General features: G+C 46.8%; 2 protein-coding genes across 12 annotated transcripts in view; one reads left to right on the forward strand and one right to left on the reverse strand.

Moving 5' to 3' along the window:
• PIK3R3 (phosphoinositide-3-kinase regulatory subunit 3) overlaps positions 1 to 7,306 on the forward strand; it is a 53,460-nt gene extending 46,154 nt beyond the window's left edge. For both annotated transcript variants that reach the window (XM_065739603.1, XM_065739613.1), the window contains 6 exons: positions 513 to 638; positions 1,539 to 1,681; positions 2,357 to 2,533; positions 2,861 to 2,935; positions 3,302 to 3,472; positions 4,901 to 7,306. In XM_065739603.1, coding sequence (XP_065595675.1) covers positions 513 to 638; positions 1,539 to 1,681; positions 2,357 to 2,533; positions 2,861 to 2,935; positions 3,302 to 3,472; positions 4,901 to 5,102 — 894 coding nt within the window. In that variant the 3' untranslated portion in view covers positions 5,103 to 7,306. The remainder of the gene's footprint in view (positions 1 to 512; positions 639 to 1,538; positions 1,682 to 2,356; positions 2,534 to 2,860; positions 2,936 to 3,301; positions 3,473 to 4,900) is intronic.
• Positions 7,307 to 18,174: 10,868 nt separating this feature from the next.
• MAST2 (microtubule associated serine/threonine kinase 2) overlaps positions 18,175 to 25,972 on the reverse strand; it is a 161,103-nt gene continuing 153,305 nt past the window's right edge. For all 10 annotated transcript variants that reach the window (XM_065739512.1, XM_065739503.1, XM_065739486.1 and 7 more), the window contains 5 exons: positions 24,783 to 25,009; positions 23,269 to 23,391; positions 21,635 to 21,771; positions 21,353 to 21,540; positions 18,175 to 20,733 (listed from right to left, as the gene is read on the reverse strand). In XM_065739512.1, the coding sequence (XP_065595584.1) occupies positions 18,668 to 20,733; positions 21,353 to 21,540; positions 21,635 to 21,771; positions 23,269 to 23,391; positions 24,783 to 25,009 (2,741 nt within the window). In that variant the 3' untranslated portion in view covers positions 18,175 to 18,667. The remainder of the gene's footprint in view (positions 20,734 to 21,352; positions 21,541 to 21,634; positions 21,772 to 23,268; positions 23,392 to 24,782; positions 25,010 to 25,972) is intronic.

The following is a 25,972-nucleotide window of genomic DNA, read 5'->3' on the forward strand; positions in this document are numbered from 1 at the left end:
AATACTGTTGTAGATAGTGTTATTCTTGAAGCACATATGAGCCACACAGCTGCTTGCTCTGTGCGTAGCATGTAGATTTTTCAAAAGTATTTTGAAGTTTTATTCAGTACCCTGAGACATTGCCCTGTTTTAAGGGGAAAGAACTGCATTTGGAAAAATTATGAATCTCACTTTAGCTTCAGACTCCTAATTCCTCCTTTAATTCCTGCTGTCTGTGACAGAGGATGTGAATACTTGCCATGCTGTAGTGTATTTTCAGGGGTGTGGTATTTTTGTCAGAGTTCTTGGTGTCCCATAATTCCAGTTCCCACTGTTTGTAGACTGTGGAATTTGCTGTGTGGAGGAAGGGATTTAGATGGGGAGTTTGTGTGCTTTGTGGAAACCTGATTATAAAAATGCTGCAACAGCAAAAAAAAAAAAAAAAAAAAAAGTAACTGTGTACAAGTAACAAATGAATATTCTTAAGGAAATGCTGCTTTGTTTGAAGACTAAATGGATTTTTGTACGTACAGGATCAGTTGGTGAAAGAAGATAATATAGATGCAGTAGGTAAAAAGCTTCAAGAATACCACGCTCAGTACCAGGAAAAGAGTAAAGAGTATGACAAATTGTATGAAGAATATACCAGAACATCACAGGTTGGTTCCGCTTCAGCTAGCTATACACTCTTTCTAGTTACATAAGAAGTAAAGAAAATGGTTTTAACCTGCTGTGGCTAGCAAAGTCAACCCAAGGTCAGAAAATACAGGAAAGAAATTATATAATATATATAATTATATATATATTATTATATTTATATTTAGATATTTATTATATTGTATATTTATATATTTTAGATATTCTTTTTATATATTATTTATTATTATATATATTATATATACGAAATTTATAAAATTTATACATTGTGAAATATAGCAGAGTGGTTTCAAGCTTCATGGAAACACAATGAATATTACTCATGGCTGATGGTCATTGAGCTATGGTGTGGGGCAAGGAAGAAATAGGATCTGAACTTCCCAATATAAGGTAGAGCAGTGGCCATCACCTACAAGCTTTGTGCTGCAGACTTCTTCCTTTGCTGTTTAATATTTCCAGATGCTGTATGCAGCAGTAAGAATTGTAGGTGGGTTTGTCCAAGTTCAGTAATAAGTCAAGTTTGAATAAGATTTCAGATATTATGCATTAAGAAAGTGTGAATAAAGAATTTGGACTGATTCTTGTAATGTAAAGTAGTTTGCATAGGGGTAGGAGGTTTGCTGGCGGTCTTTCTGTGTGCTAAGATGGAAAGTAGGACTAAAATTTCTGAGTGGTTTGCAGCCTAATAGAGAGCATCATCGGAGGGAGAGAGCTAGACTGGCAGGGGGTAACTCTTCCCTGTACTTCTGTGACACTGCTCAGACATAGGTCTAAATTTAAACCTGAGTAATCGCATTTTGACCTGGGGGAGCGAGTAGTTCATCCTTCAGTTCAGGGAACATAATAGAGTCACGCGTTGTCTCCATCATGAAAAAATGATCAAGGACTCTTTCCTCACTTAGGAAATTCAGATGAAGAGGACTGCAATTGAAGCGTTTAATGAAACTATTAAGATATTTGAGGAACAGTGCCACTCACAAGAGCGATACAGCAAAGAATACATTGAGCGATTTCGCAGAGAGGGAAATGAGAAAGAAATTGAACGGTAGGCTCTCAAGTCATGTTTCTTTATGAGGAAGAACTGGTGTCCACACTGGCACTCCTGTGAAGTCCTTCTATATCGCATTATGTAAAGCGCTTTGTAAACTAAGTGTTTTCACTGAGACCTCTCCCCAGAGGATCTGAACCTGCAGTAAAGCCCTCTTCTGTTGGAAATTGCATTGCAGACAGTAGAGATGAAAGATTTCCAGATTATTCTGTCTCTGACTTCACATAAATCAAGATACAGGGGTGAGGACTGGGAAATAATTTCATTTGCTTATCCCGCTTCCATTTGAACTTACTCAGAATATAATTCAGAAAAACCTCTACAAGTAAACTGTGCAGCAGAAATGGACGTAGCTCTGATAAATCTCATAGTTCATCATCAGTTTTGGTCACGTTCAAAGGAGATCTATATTTAATTGCCACTACTTAGGAGCGGATATTGATCATTAAAAAGAAGGGCCTGATTTGAATTTGCTTTTCTGTAAAGTTACTAGAAAAGAGCGTGTCTGGGCCTTTGGTGGCATGCCAAGTACGGTGCCTAACTTGACGCAGTGCTTAATGAATCATGGTAGAGGAGCTGAAAACACTTACCTGAAACAATTGTACTGTGCCACGGTGGTGCTTCATTCTGGCTGGACTGACCTTACCTCTCATGTACTACACTTGTTTGTAGGATAATGATGAACTATGAAAAACTGAAATCACGCCTGGGTGAGATCCACGACAGTAAAATGCGTCTGGAACAAGATTTGAAGAAACAAGCCCTGGACAACAGGGAGACTGATAAGAAAATGAACAGTATCAAGCCTGACCTAATTCAACTCCGCAAAATCAGAGATCAATATCTTGTGTAAGTAAGGCTGACCTGTTCCTCAAAACAGTGTCTCTTATGAACCTGATTAATGACTCTTTTCATCAGGGTAATGGGAATTATATTTTCTTAACTGAAGTTGCATGAGTACTAATGTAGTTTACCAGAAAAAAGGGCATCACAGAAGGTTATGCAAGGAAGCAGAAGCACACTTATGGTCTTTCTATGGTCTTTCTATGTCTTTTGCTACTGGAAAACAAACTAAGCTCCAAACTGCTTGTTTGTGGGATTTTGTGTCTGATCGTAAGCTCACTCCGTGTGAAAACCCCTCTGAAGTAACATACCAATGTTCTCTTCTTCTGGCAGGTGGCTCAATCACAAAGGGGTGAGGCAGAAGCGAATAAATGACTGGCTGGGGATCAAAAATGAAAATATTGATGAGTAAGTGTCACACATAAGACTTTACTGAGAGGTGTTCCACTGATAAATGATGCCTTTTGTGGAGGGTGATAATACAAAGCAACAATTCCTAAGTAGAGAAGTGCAGACAAAGGGAGGAATTCTGTAGAGAGCTGTGTGTCACTCGAGGCAGCAAGTGTGCTGAAATGTTTAGGATTGCATCTAAATTGGAACAATTAAGTACTGAGTTGAAACTTGTAATGTTAAGGGCTGTCAGCAGATGCCAAATGACCGTTAAGAACCTGAGCTCCCCATTTTTGTGGGCTTTTTTATGTTCCTGCAAAAACCACTGGCGTTACGAACTTTCCACTGAGCACTGGCTACGTTAATTCATTTACTTTCTCTCAGCACTTACTTTGTGAATGAAGAAGAGGAGAACCTGCCACATCACGATGAGAAAACCTGGTTTGTTGGGGATCTCAACCGCATCCAGGCAGAAGACTTGCTCTGTGGGAAACCTGATGGAGCATTTTTAATTCGGGAGAGTAGCAAGAAAGGATGTTACGCTTGTTCTGTGGTGTAAGTGTGCTTTCTTTTTGTTATAACTGTTCAATCCACAAATCTCTACAACAGTTCTTCATTCAGGAGAACAAAAGCTAGGCATATCCTACACCTATCGTTGAAATGCATTGCCTGTTTGCAGGCAGTCTAGCATGGTAAAAGCTTTGTTGCAGAAATCTGTCTTCAAAGCACAGTGACTGCAGTCCAAGTTGTCTCTTCAGTCACCACAATTACCAGTAAAAAATTCTGAAGTATCCCAGCTTGAAGCTGTACAGACATAGGCAAATCAAGGCCAAATTCTCCAGTATTCTTCCCTGCCAGGGAATACATGAGAAGCATCAAAATGAGACTGTAAAGCTGCGACGTCTTCTGTTCTCATTGTTAGACATGCCAAGTTTGAGGTGCTTCCTCTTCTGTGTTTAAGATAACAGTGATGCTTCAGAGGAGGCATAATTTGTGAGCAGTAATTTTTGACATTCACACAGCCTTGCATTGATTTCTTGTGTTTCACTTTGTTTTATGCCGGTGTAATGGAGGTCAGAAAAACTGATTCCATTATCTAAAAATCCTTCAAGCCTGTTCTCGAGTGCAGAATGGCTTTCACTGATTTATTTCACGTGAGGTTAATTGCATCTGAAAGCAAGTCTGGGAAATGAATATGTGAAGGTATATCACCTCAAGGTAACCGAAGACTGTAGTATCTGCTATGTTCAAGATACCTGTTTGTCACAGTCAATGAAGTGACATCAGATACTTTCACTTGGTTGGTATCATACTACACGATAGCAAAGGAATGGCTTAACATAACCTGTTCCTACATGTGACTTGGATTGTAAAAGGCTTCAGTACAGGGATTACATAATACTTGATCTTTCTGGCAGATAAGTTATTCTAGCAGCCCTGGAAATGCTGTGTTCCAGTAAATGAATTGCCAAGTTAGGGACTCAGTCGCTATGCCTTCAGATAATGAACCAGTTTGAACCTTTGCCATGCTCAACATTAGAAAATGCACACTGAAAATTAGAGCTGTATCTCATGAAATATTCTGTAGGTCCTTAGAACATGTGGGTTTGGGCTTGTGCACTTATTTAGTGGAAAGCTTTTCCAAAAAAGTTGAGCACAGAGTCATTGCTGATTTCAGGTGCTTATCTTCTTGCTTAAACTCCTGACTTTTTTTCCGAGAAGTGTTTGGAGAACAATGCAGCAGGGAATCGTACTGCTGGGACAGAAGAGGCTTCTTAGGTGGATTATTATGCAAGAGTATTTAATCACACGCCCTGAAGCACTGTTTCTTTGCAGACTATTAATCTCCTCTGCTTGCATCTACTGAGTCCTCCATTATGTAATTTAGTGACTGGCAGTTCTGCTGCATTAGTTAATTGTTAATAGACTGTCACTTTGGGTTTGTTCTTTGATGTCAGGCTCTCCTGTTTTCTTTCGTTGCAGAGCTGATGGAGAAGTGAAGCACTGTGTGATCTACAGCACTCCAAGAGGTTATGGGTTTGCAGAACCGTATAACCTGTACAGCACACTTAAGGATTTGGTTCTTCATTACCAGCAGACATCCCTTGTTCAACACAACGATTCCCTCAATGTCAGGCTTGCCTACCCTGTCTACGCACAGATGCCCCCTTCTCTTTGCAGATAAATTTTGGGGAGGAGGAAAGTGTTGGCTATCTTGGATTCTTTTCTACAATTTTTATTAGAACTTGGAGGGCATTCTTTCTCCTTAGACTGCTTGTTTTGCACAAGAAGTGATTCTGTGAATGTGAATCAAAAAGAGGCCTAGCAGCAACAAGACGACAACTTGGGTGTAGGTGTCCTGGTGCTACCTTAAAAGCTCAGCTGTGCTTTTACACTGATACTTTTGTTTCCTTATGAGGGGAATAGACTCAACAAAACCCATGCAAAAATACTGGAAGCAAAACGTTGTTTTCTGGAGATAATTTTTGGCCAGGCACCTTCAATGGAACTTCTAATTGGAGTTTGTTTTCTCTTGTTCTAGTAGAGACTATTTGAAGCCTCTATTTGGGGCATCAGTAATGTCTTTCAGTCTTAAGCTCCCAAGAAGCTAGGGAGGAAACTACCACAGCAATTCTTCTCTGTTAATTTTAGCAGCTTCACTGCGATTCAGACGAACTTCCAAAAGAGGGCTTGTCTTTGAGGTAGCATGGAATTTGGTGAGAGAAGACCAAAGGAATAACGGGAAAGCTTCAGGTTCTTATTTAAATGGAAAATGCTTGTAAAGAAAAGTTGCTTTATTTTTTTTTGCCAGCAGTGATGAAGTTTTGGTTTCGATGGCACTACAGGTCTTCACTTAAAGGAAACATTTATAACCAAATTGAACACACCAAAACTTTGTTGCTAGATTGAGCACTTACGGGGAAGGTTGCGTTAGCATCCGCACATAATTTCTACACCAAAACTTGAAACAAATAAAAGGAAAAGCTGAAATGTTGTGTGGCTTCAAAACACTAAATTTGTCTGATCTGATGTAACTGCTCACTCTCCTCCTTTTTCACCCCCCCCTTCCTCCCACTCCTCAGCTTGGGATTCAGTTTTCTGTTTTTAAAGATACGTGCTTCAGAATGTAAACTAGAATGAAGCTTGCACTCACGTGTTGCAGTTCTCTTGTTGAACAATGGCAGACTCTTGTCATGCTTGATTTTGATATAGAAGAGGCAGGTGCAATCTCATGCTTCTGGATGGCTTGTTGTACCAAATGATTTCTTGAGGAGTAGCCACTTAGGTCTGTACAGAAGTGAGCGTGTTAATTATAATTTGCAAGCTAGATTCTGAACTTTCACACCACTGCTGCCAAGCCAGATTTTACAGTGGTATAATCTAATTCCCTCGTAGTTATTTTGAGCATAGGACAAAACACGGGAAGGGAAGGGAAGGGAGCTGTACTCCTCACTTGTTGCGTGCCTCATACCATCCTTTGGCAAAGGCTGCTGTCACATACTGAAGAAGGTAGTCCTGGGCTTTGTCGAGTATAGCAATCACCCAATAAATCCCCTCCTTGGACACCATACAAAGCAGCTTATTTCCATTCCTTAAGCTTCTAAAATGAAAAAGAGCTAAGTTTGGCAAACTGAGCCACTTGGCATCAAAGCATAACTGGCAAATTAATTGTTTAGTGTGCAACCTTGAAAGTTACTTTTGTTCCTATTACTGGAAACGGTTCCCTTGAAATGCACCCATTGTACAGGACAGGAAGCAGACAGTCATGCAGAGCTGGGAATGCTGTGGACCTGTTTCTGACCCTGTGGCTGATTTCCTGTTTAAATGTGGGTTTTCTGTAACGCGTGGGGGAGCGATGCCAGGCCTGTTGATATTTAATGTTTACACGATAAGTATTATTTAACTGAATGTTGTGAATTTGCAGGCAGGGAAATGACAGGCCTGAAGCACTGACGGCCGCTGCGAGGAAGGCAGCCTGGTTGCCTGGCGTGCCCATGAGATGTTTCCTTTTGCACTAACGACCCCGACGCGTCCCAGGCACTTTCAAATCAGCCAGAGAGTGTAATCTGCTGCAGGTTCCACTTTTCTAATTCAGCGCAACGCTACGAAACGTAACCAAAGCTGGGAAACGGAGAGGAGAGCTCATGTGAGCTGTTATGTCACCATGCCCCTTGCCTGCTCTCGTGTCCCTTCTGTTCCCACTTCCACAGGAGAAGGAAAAACAGCTGATGTAGCTTTAGCTCTTTGCGAAGGTCTGCAGTGGATTCCTCTGTTGTGCGTGGATGTGGAAATGTTTCTTTTTAAAGAGCCCTGCCCCACCTCCCGGGTAATTGGCGGTTCTAATCTGGTAGCTGTAAAGCTGTCGTTCTCACACCTCTCGTGCATCTGATGTTCAGTCCAAATGCATTACGAGGGAAATCAGTGCAAAGGCACAAATGTCAGCCGGGTGCCTCGTTCCTGTGGAAAAAGACCTTCGCTAGAGGAGTCTGCGAGTGTTTTCTGTCCCTCCGTGATCTCTGGGCTCTCAGTGCTGCAGTTCAGAGCTGGTGGGACACGTGTTCCCCATCCCTGTTTTTGTCCAAGGGACGTCTCCTTCCCCATTAGGTAGTGCTTGTGCTTGCTTTTGTTTCAAAAAGGCACAGGTCTGCTCTCAAGCCCACAAGTCCCAGCTCACCCCCTCAGTACTGACAGCAGCAGGGCAGAGAAGCGGGGCTGTCTGACGTTCCCCTGCAGTGCGACCTCACTACGTGTCGGCATGGTGTAACGGCACGGGCGGCTCTGGCAGGATCCGGGCTTCGCAGTGGTGTGAGTTCAGGTGCTGGCTCGTCTCTCTCAGAGATCTCTTTGTGAATCACAGGTGCTGTAGTCGCTGTGTGCTCGGAGCCGAAAGCCACCTCGAAGCATTCTTTGCAATTCCGCTTTGCAGGGGTCTGTGCGCAGATGGAGGCTGTGCTCGCTGTACTCAGCTCCTCCCTTTGTTTTGCCGCTGTATCTTCTCCTGTTTGCTTTGGGCACCTGGAGCCACGCTGCCAGCATCGGTGACCCTCACGTGCCACTGCACAGATTCTTTTCACGTCAGATTTGCACTCGTGTGGCAAGTGATACAATGGGTACAAAGCAGCTGGCACAGGTCACTGCCGTCATCGGCATGGCGGGGGTTGGTCCTGCTGCCTTGCTCCGCCTGCTTCTGTTTGCTCAGCAGCGCTGGACCGGGGAGACAAACCATTGCTTCCAGTAGTTGCTGTGAGCTTGCATGGCTGAGAAACCAGAACCGGGCCAGGGAGGTGCGGGATTACACCCTTGTACAAGGGAACAGCTGTTAAGCCTAAAACAAATACAGGAAATGTGAACGCAAGGGCAAAACAAAGGGCCTCAAGTTCTTTGAGAGCAGGAAAATGCAAGAAGGCTTTGGTTTCAAGAGTCAAAGTGACAGAAGGAAGGGGGGAAGGTCTCCCTGGCGTGGCAGCAGCTTTGTGTCGGGCTGTGGTCCAAGGAGTACTGATTTCATTGACCCGCATTGTATTAAATATATCTGTAGGGTTAAATAAATAACTTTTGCACAGTGTTAAATGGGGGCGGGGTGGGGGGGGAAAGGGGGGTGGGGGTGGAAACGTTGAAATTCTGATATGCACAGTTTCTTCTAATCTGTTTTGAAGTATATTTGCAGGGATCAGGGGTGATTCAGTATTTTGTATTGGGATGGATGGGAAATCAGGCCGACTCCCACAGTTGCCGTTGGCCCCGTTGCATCAGCCAGGAGTGCCCTGTTCTCAAAGTTAGTAACTTAGGATGTTTTCTCGCTCGTTTCTTTACTGGTGGTGAGCAATCCCAGAATGGAGTAACCAACCTGGGGGCAGAGGGACACCTGAGGGCTGCGTGGAGCAGGAGCAGCCTGTGCCCACCTCCCCTCGGGGCCGTCCCCGCTCAGGATTGCATTGGGTTTTGTTGTAATTCGGAGCTGCTTTGCGCCGCTGTGGGGCTTGCAGTCTGGAGCGTAGATCCAATATAGCCCTGTATCTCATGCCAGAAACAAACTGCTCTTTCCACGCTTGTCTCTTGATGTGGCAGAACATCAAGATGTTTTCCATGTAAAGTGATGGGCCTGAGTCTTTTCTCGCTGACACTCGTGTAAGCAGGAGTCCTGCAACAGAAAGCCACGTCCAAGAAAAGAGCTCATACTTAACCATATCCGAATCCAAGTCAGAGCAGGGCAAAAACCAAAGTTTGTCCTTCGCAAGGCCAGGCAGTGGCTGTGGGAAGGCGTGGTGGCAGCCAGTGCAGCTCCAGGCAGGACGGGAGCATGGTTGGGTGCAGCACTGCTGTGGGAGTGCCACAGCTTCGGGTTGGAAAAGCCCCTTATTTTGGTACTTGAACATTCTTCTGTTTTGAATGTCTTGTTTCTTTGTTATTTTTGTTACGCTAACGGAATAAAAGTCAGAGGTGTTAGTGAGTCTCGTGTTTGCTGCACTGTGCAGACATAAACCAGGTACTGCTTGCAGGGCAGGATCACAATGCAGCTGGACAAAGCACGAGGAGGGGTCGGGGGTCGTTCAGTTTGGATCGTCTTTCAAATCAGACTCTTGTATGCTTCTGTTAATTTGCAACATCTGCTTTTGGAGCAGCGAAGTCATTCCCAAAGAACGAGGCAGGGAAGGGAGCGGGTTACGCTTACTCCAGTGTAGCTTTGAACAGGGGACGGCTCGGCATCCCTGCACTTCCCTGCTTGTATCACGATGGAGCAGCAGCAGGTGCTGGGCAGGAGCTCTGCCTTCACCTGGAAAGAAAGAGGGGATGCAGAGCAGAGCCGCTCCCTGTGTGCATCCCAACAGCCCAGGGCTGTGCTGCACTCCATGTGCACACACAGAGGGGGTCAGGAAATGATCAGAAACTCTGCAGCACTGCTCCTCTCTGTGCTGGGAGGAAACGTGTCTGCCGATCCCTGCTTCCCTTTGGCACAGCTCTGCTGGTGGAGCTGAGCTGAGGAAGGCCAAGGAAGGCCAGGCCGCCCCATCCAGCGCTGTGCTGAGGGGAAGCTTGGCCGACGTTTCTGTGACTGCTGAGTTCTGTGGGCAGAAATACTTTCCACCCAACAGGAAAGGGAAAAAAGTTCTTTGGAAATGGTTTCAATTCCTTCCTGTTTGTTCCCAGGGGCAGATAGCGGCGTTAGCCTGTTCCCGTTCCCTGTTCAGGGGCGGTCTTTGGGGCTGGCTCCGTATGACCAATGCAGGATTTGCAGGGTTGTTTTTTTTTGCCGTGGGCACGGACTTGCCGTACTTTATGACAGCATTTATTCCAAGATTTGCCTTTACAAATATGTAACGTGAGCTTCAGAGGGGAAAGAAAAAAAAAAAGAAAGAAACTAAACCTAAAAATCCCAACAAAGAATCAGCGTTAGGCAAAGCAGCTTTAGTTTGACCCTTCCCCAGTGTTAGTCCTGTATCGCTTCTGGAGGGCCGGTGGCCGCTCACCCCGACCCCGCAGTGCCGTCCCTGCAGTGGGGTGGGGAAGGGGCTTTGGGTCTGCTTGGGTAAAAAGGATCACGTCCAGCAATGAGCCCCACACCAGGCCGTGACCTCGGGCTGTGCGGGTGGGTTTGGGGCCAGGTTGTGTTCCCGAGCGCCGGGCAGAGAGCGTTTCGACTAAACCTGTTAATTTTGTATATCTGGCTGTTAATTGCACCACGGGATTGTAATGGTCTGCATCATCTGTGTGTGTGCGTGCGCGTGTATCCGTACTGTATGTATATAGATCTATGTAAAATATATTCCCATACACATCGGTGTGCATTAGCTGTAAGTGGCACTGCCCCTTGGAAACGAAAGCAGAACCCGCTGCTAACATGGGCTGATGTGTGCTGAGGCACAGCTGGGCTGAACGGCGGGGAGCTGCCATGGCCACCTCCAACCTGTGCTTCTCAGCCCCCGTGGGACACCTCTCCTGGGGCGTTCCTCTGGCGGTTGGACTGAGTGTGGGCTCCGGCCGCGTGCTCTGGGACCGAAAGCAAAGGGTGGGGGAAGGAACCTGTGAGGGGCAGCAGTGCTTTGTGCACGCGGTGCGGCACGGCTCCTCGGTACAACCTTTGCTTTATCCCTTTTCTATTATCATTTGACTTCAATTTTCTTTAAGGGAAACAGCATCTGTTATGACGCCGCTTCCCAAGAAGCCGTCGACTTCTTTTCTTTCCGTACGGATTCCAGCATGTAACTTTGGTACTCGTTTGTTCTTTGTGTAAAACCTGTTCTGCTGTCGTTTATGGTGTAGTCAAAAAGTAAAAAAAGAAAAAAAAAAAAAAAAGGAATTCATGTAGTTTAACTTTTAAAGAAGAAACAAAACTGCTTCATAAGGAAACCAATTGTATGTTAGTGTTTTCGGACAAGTCATGCTGTAGTTTCTAGATCAGTAATGCAACACTGTACTTGTCACCAGATGTGTTACGATTTCGCTGTACTTTCTTTTACTAGATGGTTGGGCTTTTAAATCCCAGACACTAAGCATCCTGGGCCTACTTGCTCTAGATCAAAATGCAATAAAGAATTGCAATAAAGCACATTGACATGTAATGTTTCGGAAGGATGGACTGCCGGCTGCTTCCAATCCCTGCGGGGTCGGGTCAGTGTGGTGGAGGCTGCACTGCTGGGGCTCCCAGTGCCGGGCTGCAGGGACAGCACAGAGGGAGAACTCCGTGTGAGAGCCAGGCTCCACTGCACAGGGACAAACCCGGTGACACAGCAGAGCCCGAGCAGCGAGGGCTCGGGGCCTGGCCCCGTACATCCAAGTGCTCGAGCGGTTTGCGGACTGCTTCCTCGGGGTTTCTTGGAGCCCATGACTCAGCATTTCTGCTGACAGCTGAGTCAACCATTCCCTAAAGATGCTTTTCCAGCATTTTCCCAAAGCGCTGAAGAAGCCTTTCTGAGTGCTGAGTCAGCGTTTCTGCACTCCATCAGCTCTCCATTGTGGGGGGGAAAACAGCACCAGAAAGGGCCGGAGGGCAGCGAGGGGCACTGCCACGGGAAACATAGGGAGAAGCACGGGGTGCTCCCGGGGAATACTATTTAATGAGGGCTAGCAAGGCAGCATTGCAGCAAAGATGTCAGTCACTGATGGGCGAATCATTTCTCAGCGCTTCGCCAGGAGCATCGTTGCGTTCAGGAAAACATTGCAGCCGGGAGCCAGCATAGGAAATTTCCAAGCGGCTGTGCTGAGTGGATGGAAAGAAAAACAGCACCCGGAGAAAGGGCAGAGCCCGGGATTTTTCCATCCTCGGCAGCACAGCAGCGGTGCTTCCTGCAGGTCCATGGCTTCACCCCGAGAGCGGGCAGGAGCTGGGGGCGTGGGATGGAGGGTCACACAGACAGACAGATGGTCACAGGGTGCTGACACAGGATGTCCCCCAGGGTTGGGACCAGTGCGGTGACAGATTAATGGCAAGGCTCTTCCCTGTGGGGGAAAGAAGCCTGGAAACAAATACATGCGATAGACGGCCCTCCTGCAGCCTGCACGCCCTGATACGAACACTGGGATTTGGCTCTGACCTTCAGGATTTGGTTCAAACCGTCAGGATTTGGTTCGGCCCATTGGGGTTGAGCTCAGACTGTCAGGGTTTGCTTTGAAGGCCATGGATTTGCTGCTATAACCAAACTGCTCCGCGTTCCCTGTGCTCTCAGCTCAGGCCCGGGGATCAGTGAGCCAGGACTGGTGCTGAGCCTGGAGCCCATGCATGGCATCGGAGCAGAGCACAGCCTCCAGCACTGCACCGCTCCCTCTCAACGGGGCCAGGCCCCGCTCTGGCTCCCGGCTTTCTCCCAGGGGCTGCTACAAACAGAAACAGCCAGAGAGGGACCAAGAGTGTGACAAGGAGCCCCCGGGCTCTTCCCCTGCCTCTTCCCCCTCTCACAGTCCAGGGGCTGTGATGTGCGGCAAGCAGAGCCCCTCTGCACCGGGCAGGTGCTGTGCACACTCCTGCCACCACCGTGCCAAGGGAAACACAAACATCCTACCCAAAGAAAGCACTTTTCATCAGCAACACAGTTCCCATTTTTGCACAGGGCCGCCCTGTTCTCGGCAGCTTTCCCTGCCGCACTGAGCCAAAGCCCGGCTGAGATTTCCGGGCTGGGACTTGGCCAGAGCCAACCTTCCCGGCCCAAAACCGGCAGCGGGAATGCCTTGGGGACCGGGAGGGACTTCAACTGACCCCATGGGAGATGATAAAGGGTTGGAGCTTGGCCTGAGAGTCCCTGTGCCCCAAGCACCAGAGCTGGGGATGGGGGACCTGGAGGATGCAGGGTGCAGGAGATTGAGGACCTCAGTACGGGGGACTCGGAGGATGCAGTTCCCCAGGGTTCGGCCAAGGGAACCTTTGTCCAGACCCAGCTGTCCCCACCAAAGCAGAGCCCACGCGTTCTTGAGCCTGGAAGAAGCTGTCAGAGGGTAATTCCTCCTCCACGGAGTGGTGCATCTTGTGGAACAGGCCCAGGCAACAAAAATAGCTCTTAAAATAAAACCTAAAAAAGCACATAACATCGGCCTAAAGTTTGTGAAGAGATGAGAAGACAGGAATCGAGGTGGAAGAGGGGGTGAAAGGCACAGCAGGGCACTGGGACATACGTCCTTCGGGGTCAGCTGTGGGGACCAAAGCATCACTGGGAGCGGGATCCTGCACCTGTGGCACCCGGCGGCGATGTCAGCCCCACAGGACCGATCCCATGGGGGCGAAGGCGAGGCCGAGAACAAAGCGGCCTTTCATTGCTGCTGGGCAAACACACCCGGGAATATTCGTGCCGGAGCGCTTCCAGCTGCGCGGGGCTTTGATCGCGGGGCTGGGGCTGTTTTCTTCTCTCACTGTGTCATACTTATTTTTTTCTTCCTCCTTCAAGGCGTAATTTTCCTTCACGCTTGTAATTTTCTAGAAGGAATTTCTCACCGCTGGGACCAGAGCCAGAGCCCCCCCAGGGGCTGTGGGCACTCAAACCCCACAGGGCTGTGCGGCACCTTCAACCCAAAGGTTGTGACTGCCATCATCCCAAACCCACCCGTACAGCATGGGATGCGTATAGGACCCCCCCTCCCCCACCCCACAGAGCAAAGCCCTCTGCCCACATCCCGAATATTTTCCGGCAGGAAGCACGGCCACACTGCTGCCAGTGGGAATGGGAGGGGACGTGGAGAAAGAGAGTCAGCGTCTGGAGAGAGCCGGCAGCCGAGGATCAACCTCTTCCTCTCCTCCTCCTCTTGGCCTGGCGGATGTTGGCTTTGGATGGGACCCTCGTGCAGCTGCTGAAAAAATGTACATCCAGGGGGCTTTTCCCCAAAGTAAAGGGTCCGTGCCCCCACAGCACAGGGTACTCCTCACCAGGGGATGTTCCTCTGGGAGGAGCGAGCTGTTCACCCCTACACTGTGCAGATCTAAGAGTGGGGAGGGGTGCCAGCACCCATCAGATCCACACCCTCCTCACAGTGAGGGCAGAGGCAGGGCCATGGTTCAGGGCCTGGTCCTACTGACCTCCTGAGGGGCAGACATACCCCAAATCCCCACCAGCAGCAGGGATGCCCTGTGGCTGAGCTCAGCAGGAGGAGCTTCAGAGCAGCTGCTGACACAGGCGCAGCTCAGGGATTAATATGGACAGAGAGATGTGATGATGGGACTGTCATCAGGGCTGATGGCAGCAGGGTGGATCTGAGCCCATTATCCTCACATTTTGCACATTTTTATCCCTTTGCCTGCCCAGGAGAGCCCATCATGGCCCAGGCTGAGAGCACAGCACAGCAGAACAAAGCAGAGCGTGAGGTAGCAGCGAGCAACAAACTCAGAGGGCAGCCCCAGTCCCAGCTCAGAGCTTCCCATCAACTGCAGCCCCAGAATCAAACGGGCCCTAGGGTGGAGCTGATTCTTGAAGAATTCAGGTGGAAAATACCATATTCACATTTCCTTTACACTCCAGGCTCCACTGTGGCAGCAGCGAGCTCTGTCCCCACTCAGTGCCACCAGGCCCCTGGGAGCGGTTCGTGCCCACCACCCGGTGACCACTTCATTGACAGCACACCCAGCTGAGAACACCGACTGAGCCCTCGTTTGCTGATTGCTAATTAGCTTAACATTCTTAATCCTTCATTAGTGACTGCAAAGTAAGCTCTGGAATATGAGGTCAGCCCTAATCAGTGTTTCAAATCCAAAGCCTGCTGGCACGGGATGGAGGCGGGGGTGGCTGTGGGCAATCCCAGGGGTTTCCAGGGTTGGGGACATGAGGACACACCTGAGTCCCCATCCACCCACACCACTGCAGAGGTGGCACTGGGGGCAGCCCAGCCCTGTCACAGCCCTCACTGTCAGCATTTGGCTCCATTGAGTCAACACAACCCAACCCAACCCAACCCGTCTCAACACAACCCAACACGACATAACCCAAGCCCTGTGCTATGGCATACACAGCTCCGCAGGGTGAGGAAATAAGAGCAACAAGATTTTATGTAAAAAAAAAAAAATTTATTTTGGAGGAGGATTTGAACATCGACATGCAGGTACAACATGAATAAAAATTATTGCACCGCTATTATGTGGCAATTGTTCAAGTTTCTAAGAACACAGAGATTCCACACTTCCTCTTATCTAAGTGCTGAGCGAGGTGGCACGGTGGGGCCCACCTGGGGTGCTCCCACAGCCACCTGATATGGTACCAACACAACGCACACACACACACTGCTGTCCAACCTCCCACCAGAAGTACAGCATTGTCCTTCACAGCCAGCAAGAGAAAACCAGAGAAAGGCTTTGTCTTCCCATCTTCAGAACAAAAAAAAATTAAAATACTCCAAATCACACCTTAATGCAAAAGTGTGGCAGCCAGACCACGGTCATCCCACCCCGTCCCGCAGCAATGAGCCGCCAAAGGCCTCCAACATTCAGACCCAGGAGTGGCCGTGACAATGCTAATGTCTAATATTTACAATAAATACCATCCATTCCTCTTGGTTTGCACAGTAAGAGACAAAGGGAGAGTAACACTGATGTGCTGGTGGGGAGCAGCTCCTGCACTGCAATCCCACAGCCAACGAGGCAGGAAACACCCAAACCCACCAAACAAACGGGAAAATGAACCAGGAAACAACGGATGTCCACGGCCCCCGCGGCCGATCCCGTGCTGCTGTGCACCTCAGGGCACCGTGCCTCTCCTTCCCTCCCCAGCGTGGCAATTTTGCAGTCTGAGAAGGAATTTAAGCCATTAGCAAGGAATAAATCTTGCTGTCTCCGCCTACTTTTCTGTCACAGTTTCAGAGAAAGCATTTTTTTTGCCCAAACTTTTTGCTAGGGTGCCACAATGCAAGCTGGACCAATGCTGCACCGAGGGGAGCTGCAGGGTGGGCAGGGAGCAGGGATCCAGCTGTCACCAGAACGCTTCCCTGGAGCACAGCTTGCCTTTGTCTTTTCCATTGCACCGATCACTCTGTACCGTAGCCTCAAACAAGGTGGCTAAACCCACACATCACCTCCTTTTCAGCCAGTTCAGGCTAAAGCAGCAACAGCTGTGACACCAGAGTGCTCCACTCTTCTTGTGATGCCTAAGAAAGGGTAACTGTGCCTTCGGGCACTGGAGCTGTGGAGTAGAATACAGCAGTGAGCACAGCTAGGGCCCTCCACAGCCCCCTCGGACCTGCTCCAGCTGACACAGCCCAGCAGCTCATTTTTCAGCTGCATTTTTGCCCATTTAAGCTATGCTAGTCAGGGCCTGCACTGGGTGCTCACAACCCAAGTCGCAAAGCCCCCTGTTACAAGAGCAGTTTGCCTTTCCCTTGTAATCTCTGACCAAGTGCACATGAGCAGCCAACCATCTCCAGCTAAAAGAGCCAACTGACAGAACAGGTCCTGCCCTCAGTACTGTCACAGCAAGATTTACTCACGTGTTATGTGGGAGCTCTGAGGCTTTGGCTAGTGTATTAACAACACTGTACATGTTCACACAGACACACAGAGTAAACACTCATTTAAAGATGTTTAAAAAAAACAACAACTCCAACCAAACCAAAAGTTGGTCCAGAAATGAAATCCAAGCAGCCAAAATCTCATATATGATGGGAAAAATATGGTTAATACAGAAAGAAGCAGGGTGAGATTTCAAGAGTTTTGTGGATTGGGCTGAAATCAAGTTGAAAGAGATGGAAAAAATACATTCCCATATAAAAACCTATTTACATTTAGGGAAAGTGAATCAAAACTTCAAGCTCAGAGAAGGCCAAGACAACGAAGAAGGCAGCGTATGATGAAGTCAGACCCCAAAGTGCTGGCTTTAGCTCAAGATACTGTTGCACAGTCATTTTGCTTCTAACAGAGAAAGCCAGTGAGCAGGGTACTAAATCTGCAGGAGATACACTCAGACACAACTAGGGTAAAAGCTGGGCACAGTCTGGGACAAATGACGGGAGTGTTCATTGACAGTAACCTTGAATTGCATGAGGAAATGGCTTACAGTGCTGTAGGTGTCACCATCCACGTTACTGGTGTAACATCACGGATCTAATCCTCAGCAAAGAGCACTGTTATCCAGAGTCAGTCACGTCCAAAGCAAAGCAATGCCTAAACCTAATGGCCAAGAGTGATGCTCAGTGGAACCAAGCGGAAATGATCTAACTATCAAAGCTGAAATCTGAACGTATCACGAGTGTCTCAAAGTCTGCTTGCAGCTTGTCCACAGAACTCAAGGAGTCGGAACTCTTTGTAGTTTCTTTCTTTTTAAAATGGGCAGATTTGGAAAGCTCTGCAAATTTCCTACGCCCCAGTTCAGAAATGTTAAGGAGGAACACCTTAAATTCCAATCTATGGAGACTCGTCAAGAGAAGGAAAAGTCCTGAAAAGGTCATTTATCATTGAGATACCTTTGCCCGAGAAACACTGGTCTACAAATTTCCCCACTTTAAAATCAGTCAACAAGGCAGCCCTGTCCTGAGGTCACTCTTCTGAGGCAGGGCAAGGTATAAACTGAAGGCAGAGGAAAAAAAAACCAAAAAGTATGGTGAAACATCATTAAAATGTTAAAAACAGAAGGAGAAGTTGCCACGTGTCCTATAAAGGACAAATAAAAACAATCTCCCCTCCAAAACAGCTTACAGATTTCCCTCCGATAATTCCATCGGGGGAGGGAATGAAGAATAAACCACTTTTGCTTGGTTTACAGAGAAGATAGAGCTACCTCTCTGTCCAGCTCCTCCATCCCTTGCCTCCATATCCTCTAAGGATCAGTAATGCACACATGACAGAGGTCTTACTTGCGCTGGAGCAACTTACAGACCAGAGTGTATTTTCTTCTCCTTGTCGAAGAAAACCAGATTGTAAATCCAAAGAAAATATTCAGTACCTGTGAATGTCAGTGAAATTTGAATGGGAAAACCAAAAAGCAGGAGATCTTTTTTTTAAGTAAGCTGACTTTTTTGTGTTCAGAAATTTGGGGATTTCAATTCAACGCAGAATCAGAAGGAAGAGCACAAGGCAAAACAGAAGGGCAGGAGGGGAAAACCAGCAAACTGTTTCTTTAGCCCTGCTTTAACGATACCCTGTTCGAAAGAGACCTCAAACAGCAAGCATTACTGTGTACAAAAATAGAATAGCAAGGATGAAAAAACACAAAAAACAGTATGAAAAAAACCCTCCCAAAAATAGATGTACACAAGTTCTATTTTATATTAGTGTATATTACAAAATTCAAACATGCAGTCTCTATTTTGAACGCAGAACGCTCCAGTCCACGCGTACCGGGGATGCTGCTATGTTTTCTTTACAGCACCATCATGTGACAGGGGAAAGTCTTGTGTTTTTAGCTGACTTCCAACCTCTTTGCTTCTTGCCGGCGTGAGAGTCCCTTCTTTGCAGGGCCTGGTGCTGCCATCTGGCAGAGGAGAGGCTCTCAGAGCTGCCTGTCCCAGAGCATGCAGCAGCTCCTTGCCTGGGGTGACTTTGCTGCTACCTCCCAGCGCTTCCGATGCTTTAGTGCTGCAGGAAGTCACCTCTTTTTTGGCCACCATGGGACACGTTGCCTCCCAGGGTTTAGCTGAGCTTAGTGACTCTGTGCAGGATGCACTCCTCGTGGTCAGACCGTCAGCACCGGACGGTTTGGCCTTCTCCTGGCACACTCCTGCTTGCGAAGCTTCCTGCTTTTTTTGCTTCACATCTCTCTCCTCTTTACACGAGGCACCCAAATGGGGGAAATCCTTTCTCTTTTCCATCTCTCCAGAGCCAGCCATACTGAGCTTCAAGGGGCCCAAGACACTCTGTGCCATCGGCACTAGCTGAGACACAGAGAGTGCCCTCTCGAAAGTGCAGGGCACGAGCAGCGTGGAGGTCACGGTGCCTGCTGCCATGCCCTGGCTTGCTTTGCAGGCAGATGGAGCACCCTCTGCCTGGGATGAGCTGGGACTTTTTTCAGATGTTTCACTTACAGGACGCAGAAATGAGGCGCTGTCTCGTTCTGCAGACGGAACCATGCCCTTGTGGTCCTTCTCACCGTGATCAGCAGGGCTTACTGGGCAAGGAGAGCTCACGCTTGCTGTGCAATAAGATGAAAGTGCGAGCAGAGGTTTGGGATCTTGAGTTTTCTGACTCATTTCTGACAGCAGGAGGTCTTTCGGGTCGAGTTTACCACATGAGGCCCCTGCAGCGTCACCCTGTACAAGTTCAGGGATTCTGACAGATGGGCACTTTATACTTTCAGTGCAGTCCACTGGCTTTTGAATACTGGTAGTAGTTCCCCCTAGATCTCTGACTGCTTCAGAAGATGCGTCTTTGGGGCCACAGTGCTCAAAGGTTTTGTTTTCTACCAATTTATGTTCCTTTGAAGTGGTTTCTGGCCTTAGGAATGGCTTTTCTGAACCAGCTACATTTTCTGGAGAGGTCCGTGGGACTACCTGTGATGGGGAAGGGTGCACACCAACTTGCAGCAGCTCAGAAACTGCCTTGGCTTGTTGACTGTTTCCCTTCTGCAAATCCTCTGTACCTTTCGGATCTTCAGGCAGAAAGGCATCATCTTCCATACTATCTTTGCTTTCCAGTTTAGAGGAAAACTTATTATCCTCATTATAAGAATCTGAGCCTTGGTCTCCACTGTCTGGGGGCTTGTCCACTCTTCTTCCATCCTGACTATCCTCCGAACCATCGTCTGTTTCATCTTCAGAAGAATCTACTTCTCTTATGGCCTCCTGCTTCTGCAGAGACTCCCTTCTCTCCACTCTGTCCTGTCGAATTGCACCCAACTTTCTGGAACCTGGCTTCTGCAACATCCCTTTTTCCGCTAGCCCGAGTTTGCCGCCCGTCGTTTCGTTCGCAGACTCTTGTAAGCTCTGCAGACTCGGATCCCTCTGTAGCATCTCCTTCTTGAACTCAGAGTGAGAGATATCCAGGCTGTGCTTCCGTGAGGACCCCAGCTTCTTCTCAGAAGAGGACAGTGAGGCAGCTAGTTTCTCAGCTGACTGCACTCTCTTTAGCAAAGGAGATCGAGGGGGCTCAGCACTTTTGGGCCGAGAAATCTGTCTTACCAGTGGTGGAGAGGAGTGTAGTTTTACTGGAAAAGACTGAATAATACTGGAGCTGCCAACAGAGTGTCCTGGTAAAGGAGATGGGGAGCGCTGCGGTGATGTGGACTGTGGGGTTGGTGATGGAGTGTGAGCTAGTGGTGACAGAGGGATATTCCCTGCAGACTTACGCCTTGGAGATCTGTACTGCCTTTGAAGCTTTGGTGCCAACCCGTGCAGAGAGCTGGGTCGGATGTGCCCAGAGCTGGCTGGAGAATTGGGAACGCTGGAACTCGGAGAGCTGCTCTGGGAAGAATTGCCACCAACTGAAGAGAGAGAAAAAAAAACACAACAAAACAACACCAAAAGATTAATACATATCTGAGCAATAAAAGAAGTTATTGAAAATAAGAATGCGAAGTCGTACAAAATGTTATCATGAAGCAGTGCAGCAATGTTATGAGATAATATTCCATGGTTTCTGAATGAAAATTCACAATAGAATATAGCAAAATACATGAAACTATCAGAATGTTTTTCTGTAAAAAACAACTCTAAATAGATAAGCCACATGTTCCAACGCTGTTCCTGTGATGTAAATCTCTTTACTGTCAGTAGGCTCAAAATATGAACATCAATTTGTTTCTTTTTGCAAAATAATAGAAAAAATGTGTCAAATGGCTACAAAAACACTGCAATTTACAATACATGTTTGCACCAAAGTGAAAGGATGCTAAAGCTCAGCAAGTGCATTCTTAAAAGGGTGTATGGATTTTCATTCTTAAATGACTAAGTGAAAGAGAATACATTCATTTTTGAGGTAATCACAGCTGTCATTTTACTTCAGGAACAGATTTGCTACCCGCTGCTGGGTATTTTACTTCAAAAATTCATCAATGCAAAATTCTTCCCCAAGTTTTGCTTTGTGGGCTTTTTTTTTTTTACCTGAATGCACAGACTCAGGAGTGGATCTATAGCTCTGTGTGGGTGACCGGGGTGACAGGTTGTGAGTTGGAGAGCCAGGCACGCTTTCTCCAGAAGACAGAGAGCGGTTTAGCGAAGATAAGCTACGGCTGGTGTGAAGCAGTGATGCCTGCTTAGTGATCTTCCTCAGCAAGGAACTCTTCTTCTTACTGTGGAAAATATTAAAAGTTGTTTACAAGTCCTAAAGTTTTTATTTACCTCTGTTGTCACATTTTGGTCGATTTTATGCCCAACACAACAAACCTTTCCTGACCATCCTTAGTTTTGCTCTTCTTGTTCCTACGTGCCATCTTGGATTTGTAGCTGGCCTTTCGAGCTGGCCCAACTTTGATGGATGTGTTCTCAAATGGCGTAGTGGAGATGGACACTTTATTTCCACTCTGTCAGAAACAAGACAGGGACACTGCTGAAAAAACAGCTTTTGGATGCACATCTGCAGGCCAAGCAGGCAGGCTGCTAGCCCATTACTGCCTGCCATTTTGTAATTGTTGTCAAACTTCATTTCCTCCTTTGCATTTCCACTCATCATTTATTAAGAAAATACTGAGAGAGGGCCCTCTTTAGTGAGGCTTTCACAAACGATTAGATCAGATCCCAGCTGGTAGCTGGTAAAGCCTCCCAGAGCAGAGGGAACACAGCACCTGACCTCTCCCACTGCTTAATACTTGTTATCCTTGGAAACTTGAACAAAGTGATATTCTGTCACCAATCCTATTCCCTGCGCTCCGACTGAAGGCAGTGTGAGCACAGCAGGCATCTATCATGCTGAAGCTGCAGCAGAGCATGGTTTGTCTCACTCTTAAAAAGTAATAATAATAATAAAAAAAAATCCTGCTTGCTCCTCCCAAAGAACTCTGTCTCTTGGAACGGTCCAGAACTTCGGGTTTTACTTCCATAAATGGATTCAGCCCAGAGGAGATATCAAAAAGCAAGTCATTTAACTGGATAATTTTAAGACCAACCATTACAAAGCTGCTTTTAAATACCACTGGGAATAATCCTTGAGAAAGCAGTATTAAGAGCTAATAACATTAACACAGCCTAAAGGCAAAAAAATAAAACGTAAACTGGAATTTTTTTAAGGTACTTGTTTCTTTAAGTGTTGAGGAAAGGTACACTTGAATCTTATTAACTTTTGTCCCCAGTGCTGTCAGAAACACTGAAAAATTGAGGTGCTGGAGCAGGTCCAAAGAAGGGCAACAAGGCTTGTGAAGGGCCTGGAGAATATGCCCTATGAGGAGCAACTGAAGGAACTGGGTCCATACAGTCTGGCAAAGAGGAGGCTGAGGGGAGACCTTACTGCTCTCTTCAAATACCTGAAAGGTGATTGCAGTAAGAACGGGGTTGGTCCCTTCTCATTGGTGACATGTGACAGGACAAGGGGAAATGGCCTCAAGTTGCACCAGGGGAGGCTTAGGTTGGATATCAGGAGAAACTTCTTTACAGAAAGGGCTGTTAAGCACTGAAATAGGCTCCCCGGGGAGATGGTTGAGTCACCATCCCTGAATGTGTTTAAAATCTATTTGGATGTGGTGCTCAGGGACATAATTAGCAGTGAGTTGTTAGGGAATAGGTTAGTATGGTTTGGTTGCGGTTGGACTCCATCATCTTGAAGGTCTTTTCCAACCTGAGTAATTCTATGATTCTATGAAACATCTGACAGGTTTTTATTGTCAAAAACAATACCTGAGTTCAGCTTAAATATTATTAAACATTATTATAGGGTTCAAGCTACAGCGAAGAGTTTTTGCAAAACAAAGACCAGGTGCTGTGTACACACTCATATTTCAGACAATGCCGATTAGTTCTGTGCAGTGTTTTAGGTAAAATGAGACAGATTGTTTATTTTCCAGTATCTAAGAGTGCCAAGACCCTACCTTCAGGATCAGCTCCACCACTTCGGTGTGCACCAGCCCATGGACAGGCTCCCCGTTGACATGGGTAATCAGATCCCCTTCACGCAGCCCTGCTTCATTTGCTGGACCACCTTCCTCCACGTGCTGGCAATGAGAAGGGGATGACTGATTTGAGGAGAGGAATGTACAAGATCGCTGGCCAGACCAAACACAATTCCACCCAGCTCATCCTTTTCGTTAGCTGCTTCAATGAAAGGTAAAGGGAACTGCTGACTGGCACAGCCCACACTTCCACTCCTCCCCAGCTTCCGACAGTCTCTCCCGATCCAAGGCTGACAGCCAGGATGGTTAAGATGATCAAGAGAACAGCTCCTCACAAAGCAAAAGACTCAATACTCTTCCCAAAATTTTCAGCACTCAGGAACGTTAACTAGATACTCCCGATTTCCAGACAAGACTTCAATCTCTTTCAATTTCTTTGTCATTCTACCACATATGTGCTGGAATCCAAAGCCAAGAGACTTTTAAATAGGACCATGCCACGTGTTTAGGCTGCCTGTACTACACTTAATCCCAAACAGAGTGTCTTTTTCTACCTCTCACCCTATACTGACCTACCCTACCCACTGCCTTTCTCCATCACAGTTCAAAAAGACAAACCACCTTTACAGTGAGGTGACATTCATGCTCAAGAATTCTGCAACTCTCCCTCTAACAACAAAACAATATCAGTATCTTGGTAAATTCAGCATTTTCCCAGGACAGCCAAGAAGAGCAAGGAAAAAATGCAGCTTCACATTATTTTTCTAGCTAACAGTGAGTGTTAAACGATGACCAAACTATATGAAGTCTGAACTTTCTAACAAAGAGACATACAAGGAAGATGACGAACCTGACTCTGTTCTCTCTAATTGCAAAAGTCAAATCAACCCGTGTCAGGTCATTCCTAGAAGTCATATACATTAACAGAAGAGGAACACAGAGATCAAGCACCAGCAGTAACAGGGAGAAATAGATACTGACATGGAAACCAGACCTCTCAGCATAGCAGGTAACTAAGCCAAGAGCTAAATCCCTCTGCAGTCAGCATAGCAGCAGTGATGCTTCAAAGCTTGTAATCAATTCTACGTGACTGCTTGGAAAATCCCAGCAGAGTGAGCTGATCCGAAGCAGGCTACAATTGCAAACACAAGTCTGAACAAATTAGCTGTAACTTGCCCTCATGCAACAACCTCGCTAAGGAGAAGGATGGTATGTACATAGAAGCATGCTTCAAAGTATGTGCTACAGGTAAAAGGAAGTGAATACATGTAACCAGGGAAGAAAGAAAGGAGAAAGATTGCCATGGTTCTATGATGGGCTTGAAACCTGCTGCAGTCAAAAGGGCTTCCCCCACCCAAAAAACGGCAACTTTGGGTCCACAAAAGGAGAAAGAAAACAAGGTGGCAAAACGCAGTTCATAAAGCTAAATCCCACATTCCCAGCTAACTACATTTCTGGACCCAAGGGCACTCTTTAGAAAAGCAGAGACATACCCAGACCATGTGATGCACAGTGTAGATATCACTGTCACCCATATAGACGCGAATGGCACGCAGAGTGAAACCGTATTTCTTTCCAGCCCGATGGATGATGATTGGTGGTTTCAGGTTTGCGATAGCAGGAGAAAAGTCGCGGCTGGGTGAGGAGTCCCTCGAAGATGGGTTTGAGGATAGAGAATGAGGTGACATTGGACTAGCCAATGGGGAACACGTGTGGTGATCTACAGTGATGACACAAAGGTGTGCAAAAATTAGGAAGGCAGGCCTCCAAAAGAGAGAAAATTCTTGTTAGAGAACAGCTAGGAAATCATCTCTCCCAACGCTCTTAAGAGCCGACGATCTTTTCCTGCAGCTTCAACTAATTCATGCCTCAAAATAAAAATCCAGTAAAGTTTCCAGATACCATTTTTAGAAATGCGTACCTTGCTTGCCTAGAATTACAGTTGGGACACAGCGTTTACTTCTCCTGTTTCCTGGATTTACAACCCATCACAGTTACTGGCTCTAGGTTCAGTCCTGGAATACTTTATCCCAAGGGCGCGATTTATTACCCCTCTTCCAAAAAAGATCAGATTGTTTCTACGTTTCGTTGCAAATTACACATCGGTGCCGTGATCAATCAAAATCAGTATTTTGAAAAGAAAAATCATTTTTGAACGTGACAACTACATGCAGGTAATTTTTGGTCATGTTTTAAATTCTGAGAGGCAAAACTACTAAGCTCTCCAAAGCAGCCGCTGCAGGACTTGGCTACTAGAAAACAACATCACAGGCATATGTCAGTGCACTTCCCAAACTGCTGCAGAGTCAAATTCTCAGTTATTTGGCACAGCTGGGCTGCAGGGTAGAACACCTGGCTGCTCACTAGTGCAACAACATCCACTTCCTAAAGTACAAAGCAAATTGAGAGTTCTCACTTCAAAGCGAATTTGGTCAATATCAGTAAAATAATCCCAAACAGCACGATTATCAAATACAGCTGTAAAGGGTAATCCCAAACTCACTAAGAAACACCTACTAAATTATCCAGTGCATAATTTACCTGGCAGATGAGCACAGCTTTGGAAGAACTTCTGCTAGTTGATTAAATATAAATCTCAAGAGATTTGTGGTTCAGAAACCCATGGGTGCTCAATCCACAAGGAATGAAATGTGCACCACCATGAGGTGCCCAGAAGCATTTC

This window comes from Cyrtonyx montezumae, unplaced genomic scaffold, assembly GCF_038088225.1.
Source record: "Cyrtonyx montezumae isolate F1298 unplaced genomic scaffold, pur_monq_1.0 scaffold_1, whole genome shotgun sequence".
NCBI lineage: Eukaryota > Metazoa > Chordata > Aves > Galliformes > Odontophoridae > Cyrtonyx > Cyrtonyx montezumae.